A 25,535-nucleotide genomic window follows, 5' to 3' on the forward strand; every position below is an offset into this window, starting at 1 on the left:
GTTAAATTTGGAGAACTCCTGGGCCCATCTCACTTGCCGTTGGTTGAGCACTCGTGCCGTCCTCCAATACTCTAGGTTCTTGTGGTCAGTGCACACTTGCACCTTATGTTGTGCGCCAATTAGCAGGTGCCTCCATCTCCGGAACGCCTCATGAATGGCTAGTAGTTCTCGGTCATACACCGTGTAGTTCCTCTCGGATTTGTTCAGCTTTCGCGAAAAAAAGGCACACGGTCTCCACTCTGACTCCTCCTTCCCTGGCTGCAGAAGCACCGCCCCAATAGCTCTGTCTGATGCGTCAGTTTCCACTCTCATCGGTTTTTGTAAATCCACATGCAGGAGTTGTTGTTCCGAGGCGAAGGCCCTTTTTAGTTCCTCAAATGCTCGCTCCGCCTCCTCAGTCCAAACGAACTTCTTCTTACTGCTGAGACAGTCCGTAATGGGCGCCGTCAGGTGGGCAAAGTTTCGGATGAACTTACGATAGAAGTTCCCAAATCCTAGGAACCTCTGCACATCCTTCCTTGTTTTGGGTGTTTTCCATTCCAGCACCGCCTGGACCTTGCCGGGATCCATGGCCAATCCCTTGTCTGACAGGCGATACCCCAGGAATTCCACCTCCTTGGTATGAAACTGACACTTCTCCAGTTTCACCCACAGCTGGTTGGCTTGCAGCCTGCTCAACACTTCTCTGACGTCTCTCACATGCTGCTCCTCATTCTCAGAATACACCAACACGTCGTCTAAGAAGGCCACACAATTCTTGTAAAGCAAAGGCCCCAGGACGTGGTTCATAAACGATTGAAAGCACGCGGAGCCTCCTTGTAGGCCGAAGGGCATAACTAAATATTCAAATGCCCCCAAAGGGGTGAACATGGTGGTTTTCCATTCATCCCCCTTCCTTATTCGTATCAGGTTGTACGCCCCCCTTAGGTCCAGTTTAGTAAAAATCTTTCCCTTCCTGACCCTTGTCAAAATGTCGTCAATCCTGGGTATAGGGAAAGCCACTGGTTCTGACACTGCATTTAAGGCCCTGAAGTCACACACAAGCCTCGGCTTGTTCGTGTTTTTTTTATCCACAAAAAACACTGGGCTGCCCCCCACCGCCCTGGACTCTCTGATGAACCCTCTCTTCAGGTTCTTGTCAATGAACTCTCTTAGCTCCTGCATCTCTCTGTCTGACATGGCGTACAGCTTGCCTACAGGGAGCTGTGCCCCAGGGAGTAAATTGATTTGACAGTCAAAGGGTCTATGCGGGGGTAGTTGGTCAGCTTCCCTTTCGCTGAAGACGTCGCGGAGATCTGCGTATTGTCGTGGTACCTTCACGTTCTCCGTTACTTCAGTCCCTGCTAGGGTGGCTTGGGCCCCTGCCAAACCCTTTCCCTCTTTGCAGTGTTCTAAGCAATGTGCTGAACCAAAAGAAACCACTCTCTGATGCCAGCCCACCAGCGGATCATGTAACGCTAGCCAGCTCATCCCCAATATAATGGGAGCTCCTCCCAAGGTGGCCACATTAAACGCTATCAGTTCGGTGTGCCTTGCCACCTTCATTATCATTGGGACGGTCTGCAAGCTGACTTCTCCTCCCAACAGCTCCCTGCCATCGATCGTGGTCACCTGCAGGGGGTTGCTTAAAGGGATCGTCTGTATCTGGTGTTCAGCTGCAAACTCTTTGCTCATGAAATTGCAGGAGCTGCCTGAGTCCAACAGCGCCTTTATCTTTAGAGGGTGTCCGTTTGGCAGCTCTAGCGCCACTTCTATCACTAGGGCGGGTTTAGGAGGTTCTGGCGTGGGCACTTTCACTGCTCTTTGGCCTGGCTGCTGTGCCCCGACGGTGGCAGCCAGGCGTTGGCTTTTACTTGCTTCGGTATTTCTTCCTCTCTTCCCTCCACAGCTCCTACCATCCCTTGCCATTCCTTCCTCTGGGGGCAGACTCTGGCAAAGTGACCTGGCTGTTGGCAGAGATAGCATTTCCGGGCGCCTTTTCCCTCCTTCTTTCCCCCCTCACTGGGCTTTGAAACTGCGCGCGCGCGCGCTGTTCCGATTTCCATCGGCTCTGCCGGCGGGAAAGTTGGCTCTGGAATGTCTGGAATGCGGAACTCCTTCCAACGTTCCCCCTTCCCTTCCCGCCTCTCCAATGCTCTCGCCTCCTGGCGCGCTCCTATGGTCAGCGCTGATTTGGTCAGCTGGTCCATAGACTCCGCCCTGGGCGCCCGGGAAAGTTCGTCTTTCACAGCCGAAGAAAGCCCTTCTTCAAAGAGCATTTGAATGGGTTCCGCCGATAGATCCCACCCCAATTTATGGATCAACATGGTGAACTCAGTCCAGTACTCACGGACAGATCGGCTCCCCTGTTTGCAAGCCATTAACTGTCTGCGGACCACTCCCTGTTCAATATCGCTGGAAAACATCAGATCCATGGCGCGAAAGAACTTCATCGTGTCCTTTAGGACGTCACTATTCGCTGCCATCAGGGGTCTAACCCAGTCTCTCGCCCCCTTTTCAAGATGACCAATCACGAAAGCCACTCGTGATTCCTCGTCAGGGAATTCATCAAACTGCAGATTGAGGGCATATTGCATCTCTGTCCGAAAGCCATGATAGTCTTTGGGCTCCCCCCCAAACTTCTGCACCAATCCTGGTACCTTTCTGACGAGCTGGGTGTCTTTCCCCTTTTTGTCTGCATCCTGAGCCCTCCTCTCCTCAAGCCTCGCCGTCTGCAGCGCTAGCTGGACCTCCAACACCCGGTACCTTTCTTCCAGGCTTGGACCCGCTCCAGCTCCTGCTTCTCCGGTTCCGGCTGGGTTGCTCATGATGCCTTCTCCTGCACAAGCTGCTCACGAAGACTGTCGGAATGCTGTGATGGGACGATGAGCTGCTTGTGTGTAAAATCCTAGTCCCTCAGAGTTTGGTCAAGTTTGCAAACCTCTGTCTGTAACGGAGCCCCTTAAACATGGCTCCGTCAGTCGCTGGCAGATTCCGACAGTGGTTGCTTTCGGAATCGCTTCCAACATAAAAGCTCCTTAACGGAAACACGTCTTCTGGACTCTCTGCGTGACAGTTTCCGGCGAGGAGTGGGTGTCCCTACAGGAGGTCCTGAAACCTCCCCACTGTTTTCGCTGGAAGTGTCTCTGAGCCATCCCTCCAGCTCCCTTTCCCTCAGTTCAGCTCCTCTCCCCCTACTGGTTCCCTCTTCAGCTGCTGAGTCTCTCCCAACCTGTGTGAGCCCTTTCACTTCCCTTCCTTCCGATGGCAGTTCCCTGACAACTACTTTAGCTAATGGGGCCTCCCGCTGCCACCACCATGCGATTACTGTTCTCATCCTGAAGCAAAGTTCTTAATCTGAAGCACTATTTCTGGGTTAGCGGAGTTTGTAACCTGAAGCGTATGTAACCTGAACCGTATGTAACCCAAGGTACCACTGTATCACAATGGCATTTGCGGTTGAAGGGTTTCGCCCGTAGGTAGCGCCCGCGAAATGCTGAAGACGTGTGCTTGGCGATTTATGCTGCAGTTGCTATGGAAAGGGAAAGCAAGACTATAAATAAGCATCCCTTGTGCAGCGCAGCTCGCCTTTTTGAAGCAGAAAGCCGTGGGTGCTAGCAAGAAAGCGCCTATATGACGTTTGTGTCGCAAACGGGACTTGGGTTCCCACGAAGTAGACATCCCTTCCTGTCCACGGCACCAGGGCATATATATTTTTGCAGAACCTGAGCTTTCTTCAGGAGTTTGTTGATGGTGGGGATGACTCGTCCTCTCTGCTGCAGAGGGCCTTCTCGGTAGTGGCGCCCGCCTTGTGAAACACCCTTCTGTCAAATATAAAAGAAATAAACGACTACAGTGGACCCACCGGATACAAATTAAATTTGTTCCGGGGGTCGTCTGCATCCCGAAAAGTCCGTAGGCAGAAGCGCCGCTTCTGTGTGCTGGACGCGCAGAGTGCTTCTGCGCATGTGTGCACGACAAAACACGGAAGTATACACTTCCGGGTTTGCAGCATTTGTAACCCGGAAGTTATGTATCCAGAGCGGTCCGTAACTAGAAGGTCTACTGTATGTGACTTTAAGAAGACACCTGAAGGCAGCCTTGTATAGGAGAGGTTTTAAGGTTTGATGCTCTTTTATGTTTTTATATCTGTTGGAAGCTGGAGTCGGGGTTTGAAGCAATTCTCCACAAGATAAGTCATCTAGGCAGATGTTTAACTGATCATCAAAACGGCAACTGGACATTCCATTTTGGCCACTGTAACTTTGGTTTGATGCCTTGCTTATACAGTTGTACCTTGGTTTTCGAACAGCTTCGTTCTCAAACGTTTTGGCTCCTGGACGTCGCAAACCCGGAAGTAACTATTCTGGTTTGAGAACTATTTTTGGAAGCCGAACGTCCAATGGGGCTTCCACGGCTTCTGATTGGCTGCAGAAGCTTCCTGCCGCCAATCAGAAGCCGCGCTTTGGTTTCCGAACGTTTTAGAAGTTGAACGAACTTCCGGAACGGTTTCCGTTCGACTTCCAAGGTACGACTATATCTGAGTTTCTAACACTGCTTTCCTCCACTGTATTTTCTGTTTATGGCTACATTCAATAGAGATGTAAACTTGGGGCCCCTACAGTCAAACCCAATACCTGCCTACAAAGGTGGTTAAATATAAATAAAAAAATAAAATAAAGCACTTCTCCCTGCAAAGCAGTCTGATTTTTTTTTTGGAGCATTAATTTGTGTGGGCACCCTGTGTACAGTGCAATATTACTTTCCCCCATTTTTCTTTCTCTCTCCCCCCCCCCTTGCAGGTGCCCACAAAGCAATCCCATCAATGAGGAAAGTTGTTGCGTTTTATAACCCGAGGGATGCTAATTGGAAAATGGACCAAAAGGCAATAAGAAGCAGACTTGGAAGGACACAGGGATGCCTCTCCCTGAACCAGTTTATGAAGATGGCCTTCTTTGTAGTCGCTTGCATGCAAAACCCCTGATTGGGAAAAGGCACGAATATTTGCAAGTGGATGTTGTCTCCCGGGGCTGTCGTTAATGGAGCAGGACCAGTCTCTGTGATTATCCAAAATCTATTTTAAACTATTAAAGCGCCAAGCTTCTGATGAAAAGAGTATCGCCCATCGCACCGAGAGATGATTAAAATTGATGCTCAGAGGCGTCGGGCAGAGAGTTCTTCAGTACGATACACGGAGGGGGGTCAAAACACCCTGCTGTCAAAAAAAGAAAAATCTCACTCTTTTAAAAAACAAAAACACTAAGCGAAAGAGAAACCTGCCTTCAAACATCAAAAGATGTTTTTGTAAAAAATAGAATAAAATAGATAGGTCATCTTGAGGTCGTGAGAAGACATCTCAAGGGATGGTTTGTTGAGTTTGATAACAGCATATTAGCGCTGCAGATGCAAAGGAGCTCAACAGTTGTCTCCTCTCTGCAGGGAATTGTGGTTCTAAGGATTTTGTCAGTACACTTCCCAAACTACAATTCCAACTGCTATAAAACTGATACGTTTGTGGCGTGGATCTGCCATAAGGATGTCTTCCCTCTGAAACGATAGCTAAGGGACAGGGATTTAAGAATGGAGGATGCAACGAAAGAAATTCAGACAGAGAGTATGCAAGAACCGGAAGCCTCAAATGCGGAAAAGCCCTTCCTTTCACATGAGAGCCCGGCCCAAAAGGCCTCCGCGATTTGCTTTAAGAAAAGGAAGAAGTCCTACGCAACAGAGAAAGACGAGGATCGTGAATCTGTAACCCGAAAGGCTACAAACCAGCTCTCCAACTCTGGGCAAAGTCAAATGGAGGCTTCAGATCCACCGTGGACGTCAGGAGGGGCTTGGTTGTCCTTCAAGCGGCTTGTGACACTGAGGAGGAGGTCCAAATCTGCTTTGAAGAAACAAGCGCAGTCTGGTTCCTGTGTGCAGCTGGAGACGAATGTGGAAAATTCTGGCGCAAAGGAGCGCACCAGCTCCAACCATAAAATTCCCTGCCTAAGGTTCTGTAGAAGCAAGAAGTCCTGCCAGGCTGAAATAACAGAGGAGGGGGATCACGGCGAGAAAGCCAGCGAAGGGGCGAGCATTGTGGATAACAAAAGGAACAGTGAACCGGAGTCTGTGTCTGTGGAAGGTCCTCTGAACGCTGACCAATCCCCCAGCGGTGCCCTTGAAAACAAGGGCGACAGGGGGGTTGTAAACAACTCTGAAGAGGTGGCTCCGGCCAGGAGAGAGGACGCTTTTTCAGAGATGAGTCCGGGTCCCGACCAATACACAGACTTTACGGCTCAGTCAGAAATTATCCACTCCGAAACAGTCCTGGAAACAGAACAGGAGAAGCAACTCTTCCAGCTGCATCACGGAAGCCTCTATGGGGAACCTGAAGAAGGGAGAAACGAGAGGTTTGATTTTGAGGGAGAGGTGGTCTCCCTGCTTGCCCAGGACCTGCCAGAAAGCCAACCCAACGTCTTGGAAGGAGAAGACTCCAAGAACTCGCCTGCCAAAGAGGCTGAGTTGGAACAATCTGGGGAGGATGTTGTGCCGGAGATGGACGGTGCCAAGGAAGGCAGTTCGGTTGAAGTGATGCTACATTGCAGTCTGCCTGTGTCCGAAGACGAGGCTTCACAGGAGCCAAATTGTCCCATCCAGGAAGCAGAATCCGACGAAAACAAGCTTGCGATGCCTGGGGCGGGCATTGTGATCATGATCACAGAAGCGGAGGCCTTCCAGGAGGAAGAGGAAGAGGAACCCAGCTATAGCTGCGAAACGTTTTCCTTTCCGCAAGCCAGCAAACAGAAAGCGAAAAAGAAAACCAGCAAAGTCCCTGATTCCAGGTCAGGGAGGGAAGGCAAGGCGTGTCCGCAGGCCCAGCCGCCTTTCGGTGCCAATGACCAGGAACACTGGGCTTCAGAACAATACGAGGTGCTTCTGATTGAAACGGCCGCCTCACTTGTGAAGGCGGCCATCCAGTCGTCCATCGAGCAGCTTGTGAATGAGATGGCTCTGGAGCAAAATAAACAAAACAGTTTTCTATGATAAGGTCACCGGAGCTCCCTGGTGGTCTTTGGCCAGGCCCTGCCATCAGACTTCCACAAGTACTGTAGCGGATTCTGAGCACTGAGTAAAAGGTGCAAGGGACCTGCTGTTGCAGTGGCTTGGCTGAATTTTCTGCATCAGGTGCCAAAAGTACCTGTCCTTGCCTTACAGGTTAATCCAGTATTAATGCCATAGGAAGGGGGAAGAAAGTCCTACAATATTTGAACTCAACATGAAAGACATCAGATGAAACCCCGAGATAAATTGCAGTATTCGCTGCCATTAGCTTAATTTTGCATGTCGGTGAGAGGAATGTATCATGTACGTAAAAAAAGGATTTTTGGAAGGGTGGGCCCTTTGCTGCATGGTGACGTGTTAATGGCTTGTTCTGCGTAGTAGAGCTAGGAGAGCAAGAAGCCACCTCTTCTTTCCAATGTCCATTTATTTCCCTTACTTAGAACCAAGTTGTTCGATTCCCATTATTGCCAAATGCTTGAAGAAGCCCTACGTTAATCAAATTTAACACCCGCTAAATTGCTTTTGGTTAAGTTGCTGTTAGAGGCAAGTTGTTGAACCGAGATCAATTTACAGAACAGTGAATGAAGGATGCACGCGTTGAAATTGGCAAGCGAGCCGTTTTTATCGGAGGTCTTGCAGAGGCCTTAAGAGCCATATTAGCAAAACTTCAGTGTTCATTTAGAAAAGTGTTAACTTTCTAGAGCCTTTCCGGCACTGTTTTTGCTCAAAATAAATGTTTCGTTTTCAGAGACTTGGAGCTCACTTGATCTTCCAAAGGGAAACCAAAAAGCAGCAAATCTCACTGAGTACAGATTAAAACTATCGTCAAATATCAGATGGTGTAAGGGATTGGAAATAAGACTCCTAATGCCGTTACACAAATCTGTGACGCGGTCAGTTCTTGGAATACAATATGCAATTCTGGTTGCCGTACCTGAACCAAGGATATTGTAGAGCTGCAGGAGAGGACAACCAAAATGATAATGGAGGTGCAGTCCATTTCCTATGCAGAAAGGCTGCAACACTTGAGCCTTAACACACACACACACACACACATATATATATATATATATATATATATATATTTAAAGAGGCTTTTTTAAAATTCAAAGAGTAATTAAACTGTTCCTCCTAAGGATTGGTTTCTAGACCCTTGATCATTTCGGTCACCCTTCTCTGCACATTTTCCAGCTCGTCAATATCCTTCTTAAATTGTGGCACGCAGAACTAAACACTACTGGAATGATAAAGAAGATTTGCTGGAGTGTTTCTGAGGAGATCCAGCAAACTAGGGCACTGCTTTGGCGCTTAATGGTTTTCAAATGCAAGGGCTCCATCTACTCCTTAGTTTTCCTTAGGTCCACATAGGTTACTCTTGCACAAGTGCAAGAATGAATCATGCCTACCCATTTATTTCAGGAAAGAAAGCCATTTGAAGTTCAGGGAGCCTGTGGAAAGTCCCCAGAAGAGTGGTTTTTTTTCTGGGAGGTCACCAGAGATCAAGGATGGAGAACGTTTTCAAGCTGAGGGCCATGTCTCCACATAGGAAGGAGCCACATGTGGAGGTGGGCGGGGCCAGAGACAAAAGTAGGTGGAGGAATAACGTGACACTTAACCTTTGCTGGCTACATTCCAACCATGCAAATAATCGAGAGGTTTCTACACCTGCAGATATAGGCGACCAATAGGCATTGTTCCAGTTAAACACTTGGGGGGATGCAAAAGGTTCTGGTAGGGGTTGTTACCTGGGGATAGGTCAGGAGCTAAGGGAGGGTCCTGAGGGCCAAAGAGTGGCCTAGGGGGCCACATTTAGCTGCGACATGTTCCTGGGGCTGCCATCAAGATAAGAGTCATTCATTCAGGATTGCTGGAGTTGTCATATAGCAGTACCTGCACATAACATTTGCGGTAAGTAATGAAGGCTCTGGGATTGTTTTCTGGAGCTGTCTGTTAAATATGATGTCAATCCGGGTGAACTTGGGAGTTTGCAGATGCTCAGACCTACACAGTGTCGGTCCATAGGCATTGCACCGTCCCCAGATGCTAACCAAACCTCCTGCAGACATAGTAGTGGGCAATGCAAGGAGTGACCCTGAGCCTTTTTGGTGTCGATTCTAGTCACCCCCTTCCCAAAATTGGGAGAAAAATGAAAACAGCTGCAGAGAATTGGGCAGTTCATAAAATTCACTGAAAAATTGTATTTAAAACACACAATTCTTGATTGGCACATAATTACAGTGGTACCTCGGGTTAAGTACTTAATTTGTTCCGGAGGTCCGTACTTAACCTGAAACTGTTCTTAACCTGAAGCACCACTTCAGCTAATGGGGCCTCCTGCTGCTGCTGCACTGCCGGAGCCCGATTTCTGTTCTCATCCTGAAGCAAAGTTCTTAACCTGAAGCACTATTTCTGGGTTAGCGGAGTCTGTAACCTGAAGCGTATGTAACCTGAGGTACCACTGTATAGGCAAAAAGGATAGTTGTGCAGAGGAGGACCTGGAGCTGATCTCATTTTGTCAGCACCCAAACAGTATTACTGTTTAATTCAGGTCCAGTGTACAGATTTATAAAAATCACATGGTACAGCCCTATTAAGCTGGGACTGTACCACTTCAGAATGGAGGTTAATTTTTGGTTGGGGTATTACGTACTTGATTGCTCCAGTTTCAGATTGCTCCAGTTTCAGCCTAGGCTACTCCCTGATGTTCTCCTTTTCTAGGTGCATGGAATACGGTTCTGGTTTTTGCTTTAAGTGAGAGAATCCTAGAATTGTAGCATTGGAAGGTACCCTGAGGATCATCTAGTCCAACCCCCTGCCATGCAGGAATATGCAGCTGCCCCGTATGGGGATTGAACCAGCACCCTTGGCATTTTTAGCACGATGCTCTAACCAGCTGAGCTCTCCAGTCCTGCAATCCCAAATCTGCCTTCTGAAATGACTCAGCCTTGGAGGTTAGAAATCCTTCACCAAGGCTAGCAATGGCCCCTTCTCTCTCCCCCAAAATAATCCATTAATGTCCCCAACTTCCTTTCCTTTAAAGAGGCTTGGTCTTCGGTGTGATCCTGTGCATGTCAACTCAAGTTTTATGTCCAGGGTTTACTCTTGGGTAAGGTAGGGTGGCAGATCCACATACTCGGCCCTTTCTGCTGCTGGCAGTGAACAATTCATATTGGAGATAAATTGTTGGTTGATTTATTTCACATACCACATGCATACCTCCTTTTTTTCCTTACAGCTTTTGTCACGTATAAAGGTAAGCATGCAAGTGAGAAGGGAGCAGCTTAAAGGTGTGTGTGTGTGCGAAGTAATACAAAAGAAAAGGAGCTAAACAATGAAACTGAAGCTATTCCTTGCCTCTCCACTTTCATTGTGATTACACAAAAGAAAACTGCAGAAAAAAATGAGGCGGCTCTGAAAGAAGCCTCGAGAAAGATGGAAATCAGACAGAAGGCAACATTTGCTCTCAAGCTGCTTGAAACCAATATAGACACCTTGGCCTCGATCCTTAGCAGGTGATACTATTGTTGTCTAGGGATCTGTAGAGCTAGGCTGCATCAAAGCAAACCTTCCTTTCGGTTATACGTATGCAGGAGAATCGGCTAATCTAAAACAATCCATTTGGGTTTTGTGTGTGTTCCCTCCTGGGTCAATGGCTTCTCATTTCATTCAATTTGCTTTGGTTTTGATTACTTTAGGACACTCCCTTGCTATTTTTGGGCGGTGCTATTTTCCCTTTTGAGTTTCACAATACACTTCTTCGGGTGCTCTCTTTTTTCAGTCACAAGGTAAAGGTAAAGGGACCCTTGACCATTAGGTCCAGTTGTGACCGACTCTGGGGTTGCGACGCTCATCTCGCTTTACTGGCCGAGGGAGCCGGCGTACAGCTTCTGGGTCATGTGGCCAGCATGACTAAGCCGCTTCTGGCAAACCAGAGCAGCGCACGGAAACGCCATTTACCTTCCCGCCAGAGCGGTACCTGTTTATCTACTTGAACTTTGACATGCTTTCGAACTGCTAGGTTGGCAGGAGCAGGGACTGAGCAACAGGAGCTCACCCCGTCGCGGGGATTCGAACCGCCAACCTTCTGATCGGCAAGTCCTAGGCTCTGTGGTTTAACCCACAAACGTCCCTACAAATAAATTGCGGGGAGTGCGACGTAAATAGCGAACTAATGAATTTGCAGCAAGATTTTCTAATCAGCAAGGGGAAAGGTCCATTCTTTTTGCTTTCCAATTATACCCTGATCTGGAATAAACCAGATGTGGATTTGCACTTGCATATGTGGGGCATCTTTGTTTTGAAATATTTTTATTCTGCCATCCAGTGGAAAAGGGTTGCGTCAGGTCGATAATCTGGGACTCTGGAGATAATGCATGTTCTTTAGAGGGCAACGTGTATTACTTGCTTCAGAATGGTGAGCTAGCCCTGTTGTGTTGGGGGACCCGTCTGTTCATTCTTCTGAGTGGAGCCATGGACCTCTCTGCCCTAAAAGCGCCACTGCCTAAAGGGGACAGCACAAAAGGAAGAAGGGCTGAGGTGGGGAAAGGAAAACAAGACACACGCTTTGGGAGGCGGGGGTTATCAAAAAGAATCCAGCAGGAAAAGAGCGCTCAGAACTCAAGACTGCAATTCCTTGCCATCACAGTCCAAAAGAAAAGCTTTTAAGTATTTCCCACCTTCAGTAAAAACACATCTTTCTAAAAAAAAATACTTCTCTTTCCCGCCTCCTCTTCATGCTCTTCTGACATGTGTTTCAAAATTCCCTCATAAATCTGGGTGACTCACCTTGTGTGTCAGAGAATTGTTGCAGAAGAACAGTGGGAGGCGTGGAGCGGGTGTGTATGTGTGGAATAACAAAAGGCCTTTTAGTGGAGTTTACAACTGGCAAGTTCACATTTTAATTTGAGAAAAGAACATTGTTTGCGCCTTGCTGCCACCTGCTGGCTGATCAAGTTCTGACATGTAATAAATCTGACAAGACAAAAGCTAGAGGTGAGGACTTTTTGCTTGCATTCACATAGAAACCCGTGCCAAATCCAGAACTATGCCTCTTCCTGTCACACCTCCTGCTTTGCTACATATGCCTGGAAGCTGCTTTGAGACCAAATAACCTACAATAAGGACCAGGAGCCCCTTCTCCAATGCTCTGGGAAAACCAACCGCATGATCAGAGTTTTTCTACAGGAAAATAGAAAGCACGAGCCGATGGAAGATTCAGAAGATTTTGGTTTTATTCCTCAATTTTTTGTAAAAATAAAAGCAGAGTGAATAACTTAAGGGGCTGGGAGTCTTTGGGAGCAAACAGAGAGAATCTACAGGTTGTGCTGTAACAGGGAAGAAATCTATCTTGAGCAACGTTAAATCCAAAGAAATAAGTCAGCAACTAATATGAAATAGTGTGATGAGGGGGCGGAAATCACACAGGACTATCTAAAGCTAGCAAGGGCAGAGCTTTTTATTGCACCAATCTGCTGGTAAGGTTTCATGCCCCTTTCTGGCTAAACTGGAAAACTTGTAGGGCCGGGATAGAAACAAGGAATCCTAAGAGTTGGAAGGGACCACCAGGGTCATCTATTCCAGCCCCCCAAATGCTCAGGCTTGCGGGTTCGAGCCCCACATTGGGTAAAAGATTTCTGAATAGCCTCAGTGTTCCTAAGGCATCTGCTTAGAGCTACGTGATTTCCAAGTGTTTCCCAGACTTCCAAAAACTGACAGACTTGCGCCTTTTTCTCCTGAATTGGAGGAACACACCACTTACATGTGAAAAGATTTTTCCAAGCAGTGTTGGAGAACCTCAGGCCTAGAGGGACAAATGCAGGATTCTGCACCTTTCTGAGTGTATAGAAACATGAATTTGGAGTGGGTGGGCTGTAGACTAATTTTAACCCCGATCTTGCTCATCACTTCCTTTACTGTCTCCAAAAGGTTCCCCAGAGAGACCAATTCTATGTGTTTCCGCAGGAGTCACTGATTTGAGACAAGCCTCGTGGACAGCAACTTGTCCAGAGAGGCGACGAGAGGCTTCCCCTGAGGCTGGGCAGTCTTGTAACCATCTTTGCATCGCAGGTTGAGCTACCCAATCACACCTGGAGAGCAGGTGCCACAAAATCAGCCTCCCGGGTGGAAGCTCTTTGGGAGGGTGTGAGGCCAGAACGGGGAAGCCTGCAGAGATGCAGCAGGGGCAGCAGAAACTCAATCCAGGTGCAGCCCTCAAAAGTGGCTTCAGGGCACGACTGCTCCTGGTCACTTTATGTTACTCTTTCTATCCACTGGCAATACCCCTATATAACAAACTCTACAGAATATTCCATCTGCAAGAATGCTGGGGCTAGCATAAAATGTGTTGTTATGTGAACACATGAAACTGCCTTAGAGGGAATGAGATCTCTGGCCCTGCTAGCTGTTTTCCTCAGTCTCTGAAAGGGATACTTCCTGGGTCTGAAATCTAGTCCAGAGCATGCGGGATCCACTGGAGGGACATTGCCAGAGAACCACTGTCAAAGGGGCTCATCACAGAGTGGGGTTCCCCAAACTTGGGCCTCCAGCTGTTTTGGGACTACAATTCCCAACATCCCTGACCTGCTCGCTAGGGATGATGTGAGTTGTAGTCCAAAAACTGCTGGAGACCCAAGTTTGGGGAAACCCTGTCGCGGAGCCTCTTTGAAGTCCATCTGCAGGCGTGGTTTGCATTCAAACCACTCTTGCAAATGGGCAAAGCGGTTCTTGCTGACGGCAGCAATCAGCTCTGACAGTAAGTCTCGCTTGCAAAAGAAAACACTTCTGAGCGCACTATAAGCATGTCTGATCGTTCTTTTGAAGCTGCATTCTTATCTGTACCTACCTCTGACATCTCATAAGATTTCAGGTGTGGGAGTGCACGCAATTTAGTTTGCATTTTGCGGCAATGCACAGCCATGTCACCTGCCCCTTAACACATGGTCTCCCCAGTGCATACGTTACTGGAGCAGCGTGAGAAACAGCCGCGCAACCGAGTCCATGAGACAACCCAGAACAGGGCTTTCAGTCTGCAGATTCCTATTTTGCAAGAAGAAGGAAAACACCTTCAGCGACAATGAGAGAGACATTGAAACGAGCGCAGGAATTCACAGGCAAAAAACGCATACAGGAAAAAGGGAAGGAGCTATTCAACCAGTATGGTGTCAATACTCTCTTGGGAGAGGTCAGGATCCGGCGCGTTATGCGAATCCACGTGAGCTTGCGAGAGGGCGGTGCTCTTCACCGGAGTCCAGCTGCTCCCGAGCAGCTGAAATTTAGGGGCTGCCGAGCCGCCCAGCCTCTGGCACCGGCCCAGTTTGAAGTGTTTGCCTTTGTGGGTGTACATGTGCTCGAGCAGCTGGCTCTTGCGAAGGAACTTGTGGCCGCAAACCGCGCAGCTGATCTTCCTCTTCCGCGAGAAGGAAAAGTTGCAGTTCAGTTCCACCGGCTCAGAATCCTTGGAAACAAGAGACAGCTGGCCGATGGGCAGAGGCTCCAAGCTGCTGTGAGCCGGATGCTCCAGGTGGCGCTCGTCCTCTTTGCGGAGGAAGGAGCCCAGCCGGTGGCTTTCCGCGGCCTCATGGTTTTCGTGCAGGGGCTGCAGCTGGCCAAGGTCGCTGCTTTCCAGGATCGAGGCTGGAACCCCAAACGGCAGCGACCCCGAGACGTGCGTGAAGAGGTGCTCGCGCAGATTGCTCCGGGATTCGAAGTGCTCCCCGCAGTACTGGCATAAATGGACTTTGAGGTTCGTCCTAGAGAAGGCCGGGCCGCTGACATCCGGGGACGACGAGGTGTGGCTCTGAGACACCACTTGTTCCGGGTCGCTCTTCTCCTGTTTTATAGTCACAGGAGCGTTTGCAAGCTCCTCTGTCGGCTTCACAGCCGGAGGGAGCGAAGGACGAGAAAGCTGCTGGTCCAAAGAGCCGTCGTCGAGCCCAATCGCCAACGAGAGCTGCAGCTGGGGGTGATCGCTCTGGCCGGCGGTTCTGCTCCCGAGGCTCGTCAAACTTTCCTTTGCCTGGAGGCCTCCCTTGACGGATTTGTGCGTGGTGGAGATCTGGATGCCATACAGGTTCGAAGACTGCATGGACTCTGGCGACAGCATCTGATTCATTTCCACCGCCATGCGGGAAAGGTAGTCGGCGTGCAGGAAATGGATGCCTTCCTCCAGCCGGGTCTGGTTGACGATCTGTTTGGGTCCTTTGCCGGTGTACATTATATGCAGCAAGTAGCTGAATATGTCGGGTTGGATATCTGTTGGCTGGATCTTTATGCAGTCGCTGCTTGAAACAAAAGAGGAACGTTAGGGAAGCGGATATAGCAACGAAGAATCCAGCAGAACTTTAAAGACCAACACATTCACCGTGACATAAGCTTCTGTGGATTTTAGTCAACTGCATTAGAAGTATGAAGTGCTGTCCTAAGTTGGCATTTTTATATACACGTGGGTGCAAAGAAAAATATGTGTGAGCGATGAGGGGAATGAAATTACACACACACACACAAGCCGTCGATTATACTAAAGCTGAGAATGCACAAACAATAAGTACAGTGACCATTCACGAGGCAGTGCTGATGATAATGCAAATGTTCAGGCAATCGTAAGCCAATACCAGGATTTAAACCAGACTCCTCCTACCCTTGAGGAATAGCCAGAGGTCATAACATTTTGAATAAACCGACAGCATGCAGAAATTTATGGAAGGGGAATTATACTGTGGTTTCTCCTAAGAACAAGTTATTCTTCATTTATTTATGTTATTCATTTGTTTCTTGGCTTTACAACTAAAAAAACACCCCACAATTGATTGCTTTTAGAATAATAACAAGCTGAATATACTGTAAATTTTGAGAGGTGACATTTTTGGATGCGGTCTAACACATTTCTCTCTTCTTCTTCTCTTTCACATTTGAGGCAATGTCTGTTCCAATTTCTTAATCTGCATTTTACTTCCTTTTCTAATGAATTAAAAATTTAAAAATTCGGGTGCACCTTCTGGTCTCTAGGATCAAGTTATTTTCTGAAAATCTACAGCAAACCTAGTGATGGATGCAGACACACATCTGGTTGGCCCCAATGAAAACAGGATGCTGGCCATGGGCCCGATTCAGCAAGTTCTTCTTATGACACACTAACTGGCTTTTTAATCATGCTATTTATGACTGACAACGGCCTTGGGCTAGGCTGTAAAGACTTGGATTTGGATTGGGCAGTGTTTAAAAGGGGGGAAACTCAATTTGTTTTTAAGACAATGGATGAATGTAGAGCTGGATAAGCACAAATGTGGCATACTGAACTAAAACAATAAAAAAAAAAGATAAATAACCTGTCCATCTTAAACGTTTCCTTTTATCTGAGCTCCTGACAAATGTAAGGGTCTGCACCTCAGCAGGAAGAACCAGATGCACAAATATAGGATGGGGGAAACCGGGTTTACTAGAAGTACATGGGAAACGGATCTAGAGGGCTTGATGGACCACAAGCTTCACACGAGTCAACAGTGTGATGCAGCAGCAGCAAAAAAAAGGTAAAGTTATTGTCAGGGAACTGACATCGGAGCGAGAGGCGAAGGGGAGGCTCCTAGATGATGCTGGCGAAGGACCCAGCAGCAGGGGGAGAAACAGCTCAGTAGAGGGGGAAGCAAATCAGCGCAACACCAGGGATAAAGGGGGGCAGATGGGGGAATCGGAGAGAGGGCTCCAGGACTCTTCACTGGACCTCAGTGAGGAGGGGACAGGTCCTCCACTACCCACGCCCTCCCTGCGCAGAAGACTCCCGTGCAGTGAGAGGAGGAGGAGACTGGGTGTCAAACAACTTTTATGTTGGAAGAGGTTCAAGAAACGCCCACTGACGGATTCTGCCAGTGACTGAGGCAGTCACAATTAGAAAGGGCTGTGCAGTCAGAAAGGTTTAACAAGGCAAATTAGCCTAGAGAGGAACCAGTTTACATACGAGTAACTCATACTCATTACAGTTATTCTAGGCTGCATCAACAGAAGTATAGTGTTCAGATCAAGGGAATTTTTTAATGTGTGATATTTTAGTGTATTTTTGGGTTCTATGGAAGCCGCCCAGAGTGGCTGGGGAAACCCAGCCAGATGGGCGGGGTACAAATAATATATTATTATTATTATTATTATTATTATTATTATTATTAATAGTACCACTCTATTCTGCCTTGGTCAGACCACATCTGGATTACTGTGTCCAGTTCTGGGCACCAGAATTTAAGGAAGATGTTGACATGCTGGAACATGTACAGAGGAGAGTGACCCAAGATGATCAAGGGTCTGGAAACCAAGCCTTATGAGGAACTGGGTATGTTTAGCCTGCTAAATATTAGACTGAGAGGCGATAGGATCACTATCTTCAAATATCTGAAGGGCAGTCACATGGAGCAAGTTTGTTTTCTCCTGTTCCGGAGGGCAGGACCTAAACCAAAGGATTCAAGTTGCAAGGTACATTATACGAAAAGCTAAAAGGCTTGGGGTTTATGAGAAAGCCAGAGCAACAATTCGCCAACGAATATGGGATGTAGAATTTCAGGGTCATGTGAGTGAGATGAATAAGCACCTAGCAATCGAAGACAATGGGAGAGGTTTTACCCCAGCAATATATCTGTCAAAACTACATATAACTAAATATAGACGGTTGTTCACCCTCGGTAGATTCAACCTGCTGCCATCTGACTTATCGCAGGGCAGAGATGTGGGTAAACCGTATGCAGAGCAAGTTTGCCCCTGCGGCTTGATAGAGGTGGAAACTGTCTCCCATGTCTTGCTTCGATGCCATTTTTATGAGGATATACATTCGGTCTTTATTACCGTATTTTTCGCCCTATAGGACGCACTTTTTCCCCTCCAAAAATGAAGGGGAAATGTGTGTACGTCCTATGGGGCGAATGCAGACTTTTGCTGAAGCCTGGAGAGTGAGAGGGGTCGGTGCGCACCGACCCCTCTTGCTCTCCAGACTTCAGGAAGCTATCCCCCCAGCAGCTTCGCCATCGCTCTGGGACCCGTTCTGGGGGCTGGGGTCAGGGCAAGCTCCGGCTTCCCCTGCCCCCAGCCGCGCAAGCTCCCAGAGCGATGGCGAAGGTGCGCTCACCGTCGCCAGCGCTCTCCAACCCGCTCTGGGGGCTGGGGTCGGGGGAAGCTCGGGCTTCCCCCGCCCCAGCCCCGCACCTGGGGGGGGGGGGAGATAAAAATTGTTTCCTTTATTCCCCCCCCCCCAAATCTAGGTGCGTCCTATGGGCCGGTGCGTCCTATAGGGCGAAAAATACGGTACCCCTGTTATACAGAAAGTGGGTTTGAATCTCAATGCTTAAAATCCCTGTTAGAGGACAAGAATCCAGAGATCACACTAAGGGTGGCCAAATTTTGTGTGGCTGCCATAAAACCCGGAGAACAAGCTGTGCTATTACAAAGACTAAGACCTCAGATAAGGGACGCGGGTGGCGCTGTGGGTTAAATCACAGAGCCTAGGACTTGCCGATCAGAAGGTCGGCAGTTCGAATCCCCGTGACGGGGTGAGCTCCCGTTGCTCGGTCCCTGCTCCTGCCAACCTAGCAGTTCGAAAGCACATCAAAGTGCAAGTAGATAAATACCTTCCAGCGGGAAGGTAAACGGCGTTTCCGTGTGCTGCTCTGGTTCGCCAGAAGCGGCTTAGTCATGCTGGCCCCATGACCTGGAAGCTGTACGCCGGCTCCCTTGGCCAATAAAGCGAGATGAGCGCCACAACCCCAGAGTCGGCAGCGACTGGACCTAATGGTCAGGGATCCCCTTTATCTTTAGCCTTTAAGACCTCAGATAATAGATAATATTTTAGAGATTAAGACCTAAACCACATTTCTAATTGCTGCCATATTCATACTGTTTGTTGTTATAATTGATTGTTAATCCAAACTTAATTCTATTGTGTTTTATGCTTGTTTAATATGGTATGTAAAACTGGTCTGGGACTGTAATAAATTTCCATCTATCTATCATGTTACAAGGAAGGAGACTGTGATTAAACATCAGGAAGAACTTTAAGAGCTATCTGGCAGTGGAACAGGCTCTCACAAGAGATGGTGGACTCTGCCTTCCTTGGAGGTTTTTAAGCAGAGGTTGGATGGCTGCCTATCATATATGATCTAGTTGAGATTGGACGTGCTGACCCTTAGGGTCCCTTCCAACTCTACAATTCTGATTCTGCCATTTTATCCTTCTCCTACTAGGGCTGGAGAGGCAGGTATAATATTTAAATCAGCTTCTTCGCTTCTCCCCTTTGCAATTCCCATGAACCACAACATTCCAGGTAGCCAAATGCTGCAAAGCCTTTTGTGTGTAAAGGAGATATTCTGGAAGTTCTGAGAGCCTCCCCTTCCCAGAAAACAAGTTTGTGATTGCATCCGTCATGCTCCAAAAGACATGAACTGCCTTACCTTGTCTGGTGAATGAATATCATCTTAAAATAGTTTGAGAAGGCAGCCAGGACGGCTCGGTGAGCTTTGAAGTAGACGTCTCCTATGGCCACAGTGCAGTCACAGAGAAAGCCAAATTCCCGTTGCATGTTCAGCTGCTGCAGGAGGATCAGGCTGTGGCTGGCAGTCTCCATAGTGTTTCTGCAGGACAAAGCAAGAGCTCTTATGGGTGTTCAGGCTTGTGAGATCTTAACTCTGTTTTTTGTTTTTACTAAAATCCCAAGATCTACCAGCTGCAGTCAGGTGCAAAAGAACTGTATAGTTGGAAGGGACCACAAGCGTCAATTACGCCATCCCCATGCAATGCAGGAATGTTTTGCCCTAGATGAGACTTGAACTCACAACCTTGAGATTATGGGTCTCATGCTCCGCTGACTGAGCTATCCTAGGTCAAGCAGTTAAAATTAAAGAGCAAGGTGCCTCTGAGCATGTTCTGAGCCTAGGAATTCGCTTCCAGTTCAAGAACTGAACTAAGGTTGCAGTCCTTTCACACACTCTCGATTTCCCCAAACTCTCTTCATTTCACCTGCCTAATTTAGGTGGAATAGTTGTTGCTATTGCAAGACAACTGAGAATCAGAAGCCCTTGCAGGTTTACTGCAAAACAGACATCTATCTGCAGATTTCCATCTACCTTCTGCCCACCCTGCCTGAGAAGACAGGTCCATTTCAGGGTAGCAGGAACTACAACTCCCATCAGTCGTGACCACTGAGCAAGCATGGTCCAGAATACTTGCTATTTCTGCCTGTGTGTTGTTGTTTTTTTAATACTAATAAGATTCAAACCACAAAACACACTCAAACTTAAAACAACAATATCTAAAATACGAGGCTTCAAAATTCCCGAGACATTAAACCAGCCTTTGCCAATCTTGTGCCTTCCAGCTGTTTTGGACTACAACTCCCATCAGGCCCAGCCTGGCCAAGGGCTGCATTAGGCAGTTTCAACCGAGTTGGCTGCAACCCTTAAAAGTGCTCCCTCTCCCCAATTCTCCAGTGAAAGCAGAGGGATAACAGGCGCATCAGAAGAATTTAGGACAGCATCCTGTTCTCACAGTGGCCAAACAAAGAGCTGGACCAGAGGACAAGAGCCCTCTCTCCACTCGTGTGGTTTCCAGCAACTTGTTTTCAGGGCTGCTGAAATGCCTTACCGAAGGTGCAATCTTAAAAAAAGAAGAATCACCCGGCTGCAACCTGCCAGCAACCGGGCACAACCTCGCACTCTCAGCGGCGAAGCATCCGCTTTGCAGCGCGGAAGATCCCGAGTTCAAGCAGGCTGGGAGACGGCGCCCCTCGCGCCCGAGAGACCCGGGGGAGCCGCTGCCAGCCAGTGCACTCAATACTGCGCTAGATGGCCCTGCGCAAGGCGGCGACCCAGCAGCCCCAAATACCTGCGCGCTTCTGGCTCGGGGTGCCGCTGGCCTGCGCGCCTCCGGCCCCACCAAAAAAACCAAAACCCTTGGTCGCCGCGCATGCCCATAGTAAGCTACGGAAATGCAAACGTGCCACACACGGGCGCGCGCGCACACAGAAAGGCAGCCAAGGCCGGCGGTGCAGCGGGGTCGGTTTGCTTGCTTGCTTGCAAATAGCTCGCCGGCTCCTGTTGCAGAGGCGGCGCGGTGCGCAAGGAAGCCATGCCAGCCCGGGCATCTATTCCTGGCCCCCCCCCACCCCTTCGACCGTCCCTCCCCCTCCTCCGGTGGAAGAGGGGCTGCTCCCCATTGCACAGCGCTCCCCGACGCCACCCGGCACCCACATCTCCGTCCCGTCGGCTCCTGGCCCCCTTACCCCACAAGGCAGCGGGCCTCTCGGCGCGTGGAAGCGGCGGCTGCGCAGCTACGGCAGGGAACAAGGGCGCGCCGGATACGCGCGCCCGCGCTCTCACGTTGCTTTTTTTTTGCGCCTCCGGCCCGAAGAAGGGAAAGCGGAGGGAGGGGAAAGGGGAGGGGGCTGTGGCGCCAGGCGCCGGGAGGCAGCTGCAAAGCCTCTGGATTGCCTGTCTCCCTCGTGCGCGGGAGCGCACCTTGGAGTCATTTCGACAGGGGGGGTTCCGTTTTATTTAATGCATTCCCTGCCTCTCAGCGACGGCTCTCGGGAAGGTTGGAAAGCCGGCCTGCTACCATGACAGTAAAAAAGGACACAACAGTGCAATGCTGTTTTTATCCCCGGGACAGCTCAGTCAACAGAGCACGGAGACGCTTGAGCTCAGGGTCATGGGGTTGGACTAGACGACCCTTGGGGTCCCTTCCAACACTCTTCTTCTATGGTTTCAGGCTCCAAGATCTGCAGCTGGTGGGATGAGAGGCCCCTGCATTTGGGCTCTGGTATGAATGCACATCTGCGCACATCTGGGAACTGCACTGAGGTTCTGTGTAAGGTGAACAGCGTGCCAGTCATTTGAAGCGCCTGGCAAGCTTTATTTTGAAACTGTTGGCCACAGTTTATGGGGCGCTTCTGTTGTTTTTCCAGTTTGTATCTTTAACCTGGAGAGCAAAAAACGCTCTGTTGTTGTTGTTGTTTAGTCGTTTAGTCATGTCCACCTCTTCGTGACCCCATGGATCAGTGCACGCCAGGCACTCCTGTCTTCCACTGCCTCCCGCAGTTTGGTCAGACTCATGTTTCTGGCTTCGAGAACACTGTCCAACCATCTTGTCCTCTGTCGTCCCCTTCTCCTTGTGCCTCCATCTTTCCCAACATCAGGGCCTTTTCCAGGGAGTCTTCTCTTCTCATGAGGTGGCCAAAGTATTGGAGCCTCAGCTTCAGGATCTGTCCTTCCAGTGAGCACTCAGGGCTGATTTCCTTAAGAATGGATAGGTTTGATCTTCTTGCAGTCCATGGGACTCTCCAGAGTCTCCTCCAGCACCATAATTCAAACGCATAAATTTGGCGATCAGCCTTCTTTATGGTCCAGCTCTCACTTCCATACATCACTACTGGGAAAACCATAGCTTTAACTATACAGACCTTTGTTGGCAAGGTGATGTCTCTGCTTTTTAGCAGTGATCCATGAAGGGAAAAAACACTCTATTGGCTTCCAAATCAGTGGAGAAAAGCCTATTGCAGGATGAACAAATAACAGCCTGCAGCGGGCAGAGAAAAGCCTATGGCAATGCATAATTGTGGGAAAGGGGAATAAGAAGCCATAATCCTTGCAATGAAAATATGTAGCTCTTGCTTGATGTGGCAGCGATTGTCCTTGTGTCCTCCTGGCAACCTCCTAGATTGGTTTGGGTTTTTAAAGAACTCCTCAACTCGGGCTTATATTATACCCTGAAACATGAACTGGGCCTTCAGCAGAGCATCTGCAAACCTTGGTGTCTCCAGATATTCAGGACAATTAAATAAACCACATTTCTTCATGCTCTTTATCTTTGGTTTGACCACACAGAAAAATGTCTTGCAAAGTCTCTCTTTTTTTTTTTATGTTGTAGCTTCACTGAGTTTACACTTAAATGACTTAAGAAGAGGTGAAGTTGCATAGGATGGAGCTGTTACAGTTTAGAAATCTAATTATTCTACGCTGAAGAAAAGGACCCTTTTCCTTGCTTACACTTCTGCTGCAAGTAACGGTGAGTTGTATAGTTCAGTTGCAAGAGAATGTGGTTAGTCCCAGCCAGATTAGACAGACGTGTGGCAATTTCACATGTTTAGGGAAATTCTGTAAGAAGGGGTGGAGAGGTCAAATTCTGATAAGGGGCATGTGGAGGAATGGCAGAGTCCAGAGAAGGCTTTATTGCTTGGTTTTAACAATTAGAAACTAGGCCCAAATCCATCCAAACAAGGGGTAGGGGGGAATGGGGCCGCGTTAAGCAACTAGTGCAGAGAAGGAAGGTTGGTTTGGTGCTGGGGTGGGAAAATTTTAAAACACACGCAAACCAAGCCACAAAGTGTCATGCACTTTTAGACTCCACCTGCATTGCAGGAAACATCTGGCGGGGAGGTGGGTTAAGGTATCCTTTTTTACTAGCTAAGTTCCAAAAGTGTTTGAGATGGTGTGGTATGCAGTCCTGGTGCTTTGCATATGGGCTTGTGGGGGATGAAACGCTCCGTTATCAGGCTTTGCAGGGATCAAAAGAGCTAAAAATGTGACCTTGATGCTGCAGAGATCCAATTGGTATCCTCCAGTTAATTGGGCATGAGTTATTGTTATTATTATTATTAATTATTTGTATACCAGCCTATACCTGCAGGTCTCAGGGTGGTTCACAAGATAAAATCACAAAATAAAAACATAAAGCACAGGATAAAAACAATCCAATAATCTCCCCCTCCCACAACACATTTTAAAAGGGCATTGGATGTCAATCAGCCAAAGGCCTGGTTTAAAGAGAAACAGTTTTGCCTGGCACCTAAAGGTGTATAAGCAAGGCACCAGGTGAGCCTCTTTGGAGAGAGCATGCCACAAATGGGGAGCCACTGCAGAAAAGGTCCATTCTCATGTTGCCACCCCCTGGACCTCTTGTGGAGGAAGCCCATAAAGAAGGCTATCAGAAGGTGATCTCAGGGTCCAGGTAGGTTCATATGGAGAGAGGCGGTCCTTATAGTAGACAAGAGTGTTGGATGAACACAGGAGAGACACAGGTTGTAAAGGTTGTTCTCTGAGGTTAAGGGGCAGTGGGGAGGACCTCCATGAATAATATTAATTAATTAACATACTGCTTAATTTCCACTGTGGCTTTTATATAAGTATGAAACCAATTACAAAAATATACATAAGCACACTGAGCTTCTTGGGAGGGTGAGATAAAAAAAAATACAACAAAACACTTTGCTTCGGTGCCCCCCAAATTCCCTGTTCCCCCACACCATGGAGCACTTGGAAATTGCTGAGGGTGTCGGCAGACAACTTCCTATTTTTTCTGCTCGTTGTAGCAACTGTCATGCACTGAGCTAGATGCTACAGCTTTACTACATTGCATAGAAGAAGAAGAAGAAGAGTTTGGATTTGATATCCCACTTTATCAGTACCCGAAGGAGTCTCAAAGCGGCCAACAATCTCCTTTCCCTTCCTCCCCCACAACAAACACTCTGTGAGGTGAGTGAGGCTGAGAGACTTCAGAGAAGGGTGACTAGCCCAAAGTCACCCAGCAGCTGCATGTGGAGGAGCGGAGACGCGAACCCGGTTCACCAGATTACGAGTCCACCGCTCTTAACCACTACACCACACTGGCTCTCTAGAAGAGACTCAGAAGCAGGCATAGAATCTTAGAGTTGGAAGGGACCCTGAGGATCATCGTAAGTCCAACCCCCCGCAATGCAGGAATATGCAGCTGTCCCGTACGGGGATCAAACCTGCAACCTCAGCACCACACTCTAACCAGCAGAACTATCGTACACACAAGGTGGTGGTCTGCGGCCAGCAACATTTCTTTGGTCAAACCATAAAAAGGCCGGAGCTGCTGTTTTGATAGACTATAACGGGTAGGCAATCTAAGGCCCGGGGGCTGAATCCGGCCCAGTCGCCGCCTTAATCTGGCCTGCGGATGGTCCGGGAATCAGTGTTTTTACATGAGTAGCATGTGTCCTTTTATTTAAAATGCATCTCTGGGTTATTTGTGGGGCATAGGAATTCGTTCATATTTTTCCCCCAAAATATACTCCGGCCCACCACATGGTCTGAGGGACGGTGGACTGGCCCACGGCTAAAAAAGGTTGCTGACCCCTGGAGTATAACAAGAGGAAGCTCAGAAGTTGGATGTGCAAAAGGGAACTGCAAGAATAAAGATTAAAATGTTATCACGCGGAGTGCTGCTGGTCAGGGTTTCAGACAGCCAGTTCCATTTCCCCTCCACAACATGTCCCCTTCCACAACCGTCAGCCAGCGTTCCAAGATGAGCGCTCAGGTTTTGGTGGTCTTGGTTCCCCCCACAAAAATATTTCATGTACTTCTGGAAACCTTGGGCTCCCCCACCACACACATCTGCTGACACCTCCCCTTGCGGGTGGTGCTATTTTGGCTCCAAAGGGCTGCACATTTGGAGCATGACTTCACTATTTGAATGCACAAAAATATCCATCTGAAAGCAGCATTGCTCTTCCTGGAAGGTCTGCA

The 25,535-nt window shown here is 48.5% G+C and overlaps 2 protein-coding genes across 13 annotated transcripts in view; one reads left to right on the forward strand and one right to left on the reverse strand.

Annotated features, from left to right (window-relative positions):
• Positions 1–7,777, forward strand: part of AKAP5 (A-kinase anchoring protein 5) — an 18,398-nt gene extending 10,621 nt beyond the window's left edge. For all 6 annotated transcript variants that reach the window (XM_080985765.1, XM_080985766.1, XM_080985761.1 and 3 more), the window contains exon 2: positions 4,782–7,777. In XM_080985765.1, the coding sequence (XP_080841891.1) occupies positions 5,560–7,008 (1,449 nt within the window). In that variant the 5' untranslated portion in view covers positions 4,782–5,559 and the 3' untranslated portion in view covers positions 7,009–7,777. The remainder of the gene's footprint in view (positions 1–4,781) is intronic.
• A 4,457-nt stretch (positions 7,778–12,234) lies between these two features.
• Positions 12,235–21,713, reverse strand: ZBTB25 (zinc finger and BTB domain containing 25). 7 transcript variants are annotated; one of them, XM_080986881.1, is made up of 3 exons: positions 21,507–21,713; positions 19,446–19,625; positions 12,235–15,305 (listed from the first exon to the last, which is right to left on the reverse strand). In XM_080986881.1, exons 1-3 carry the CDS (start codon positions 21,515–21,517, stop codon positions 14,168–14,170), a joined length of 1,329 nt encoding a protein of 442 aa, XP_080843007.1. In that variant the 5' UTR covers positions 21,518–21,713; the 3' UTR covers positions 12,235–14,167. The 7 variants fall into 7 exon arrangements, with proteins under 7 accessions (XP_080843007.1, XP_080843008.1, XP_080843010.1 ...); XM_080986882.1 differs by lacking the exon at positions 21,507–21,713 and adding an exon at positions 21,272–21,374; XM_080986884.1 differs by lacking the exon at positions 21,507–21,713 and adding an exon at positions 21,277–21,335.
• Positions 21,714–25,535: the final 3,822 nt, after the last annotated feature.

This window comes from Podarcis pityusensis (genome assembly GCF_964106645.2).
Source record: "Podarcis pityusensis genome assembly, chromosome: 1".
Classification (NCBI taxonomy): domain Eukaryota; kingdom Metazoa; phylum Chordata; class Lepidosauria; order Squamata; family Lacertidae; genus Podarcis; species Podarcis pityusensis.

Bases quoted from the DNA above. Each gene is read 5' to 3' on its own strand.
- ZBTB25 (XM_080986879.1), bottom strand. From the start codon at position 20,963: ATGGGCATGCGCGGCGACCAAGGGTTTTGGTTTTTTTGGTGGGGCCGG. The intron at 19,626-20,874 runs GTATTTGGGGCT...TTTGTCCTGCAG, and splicing joins CCCGAGCCAGAAGCGCGCAG to AAACACTATGGAGACTGCCA. The intron at 15,306-19,445 runs GTAAGGCAGTTC...TTTTGTTTCAAG, and splicing joins ATATTCATTCACCAGACAAG to CAGCGACTGCATAAAGATCC.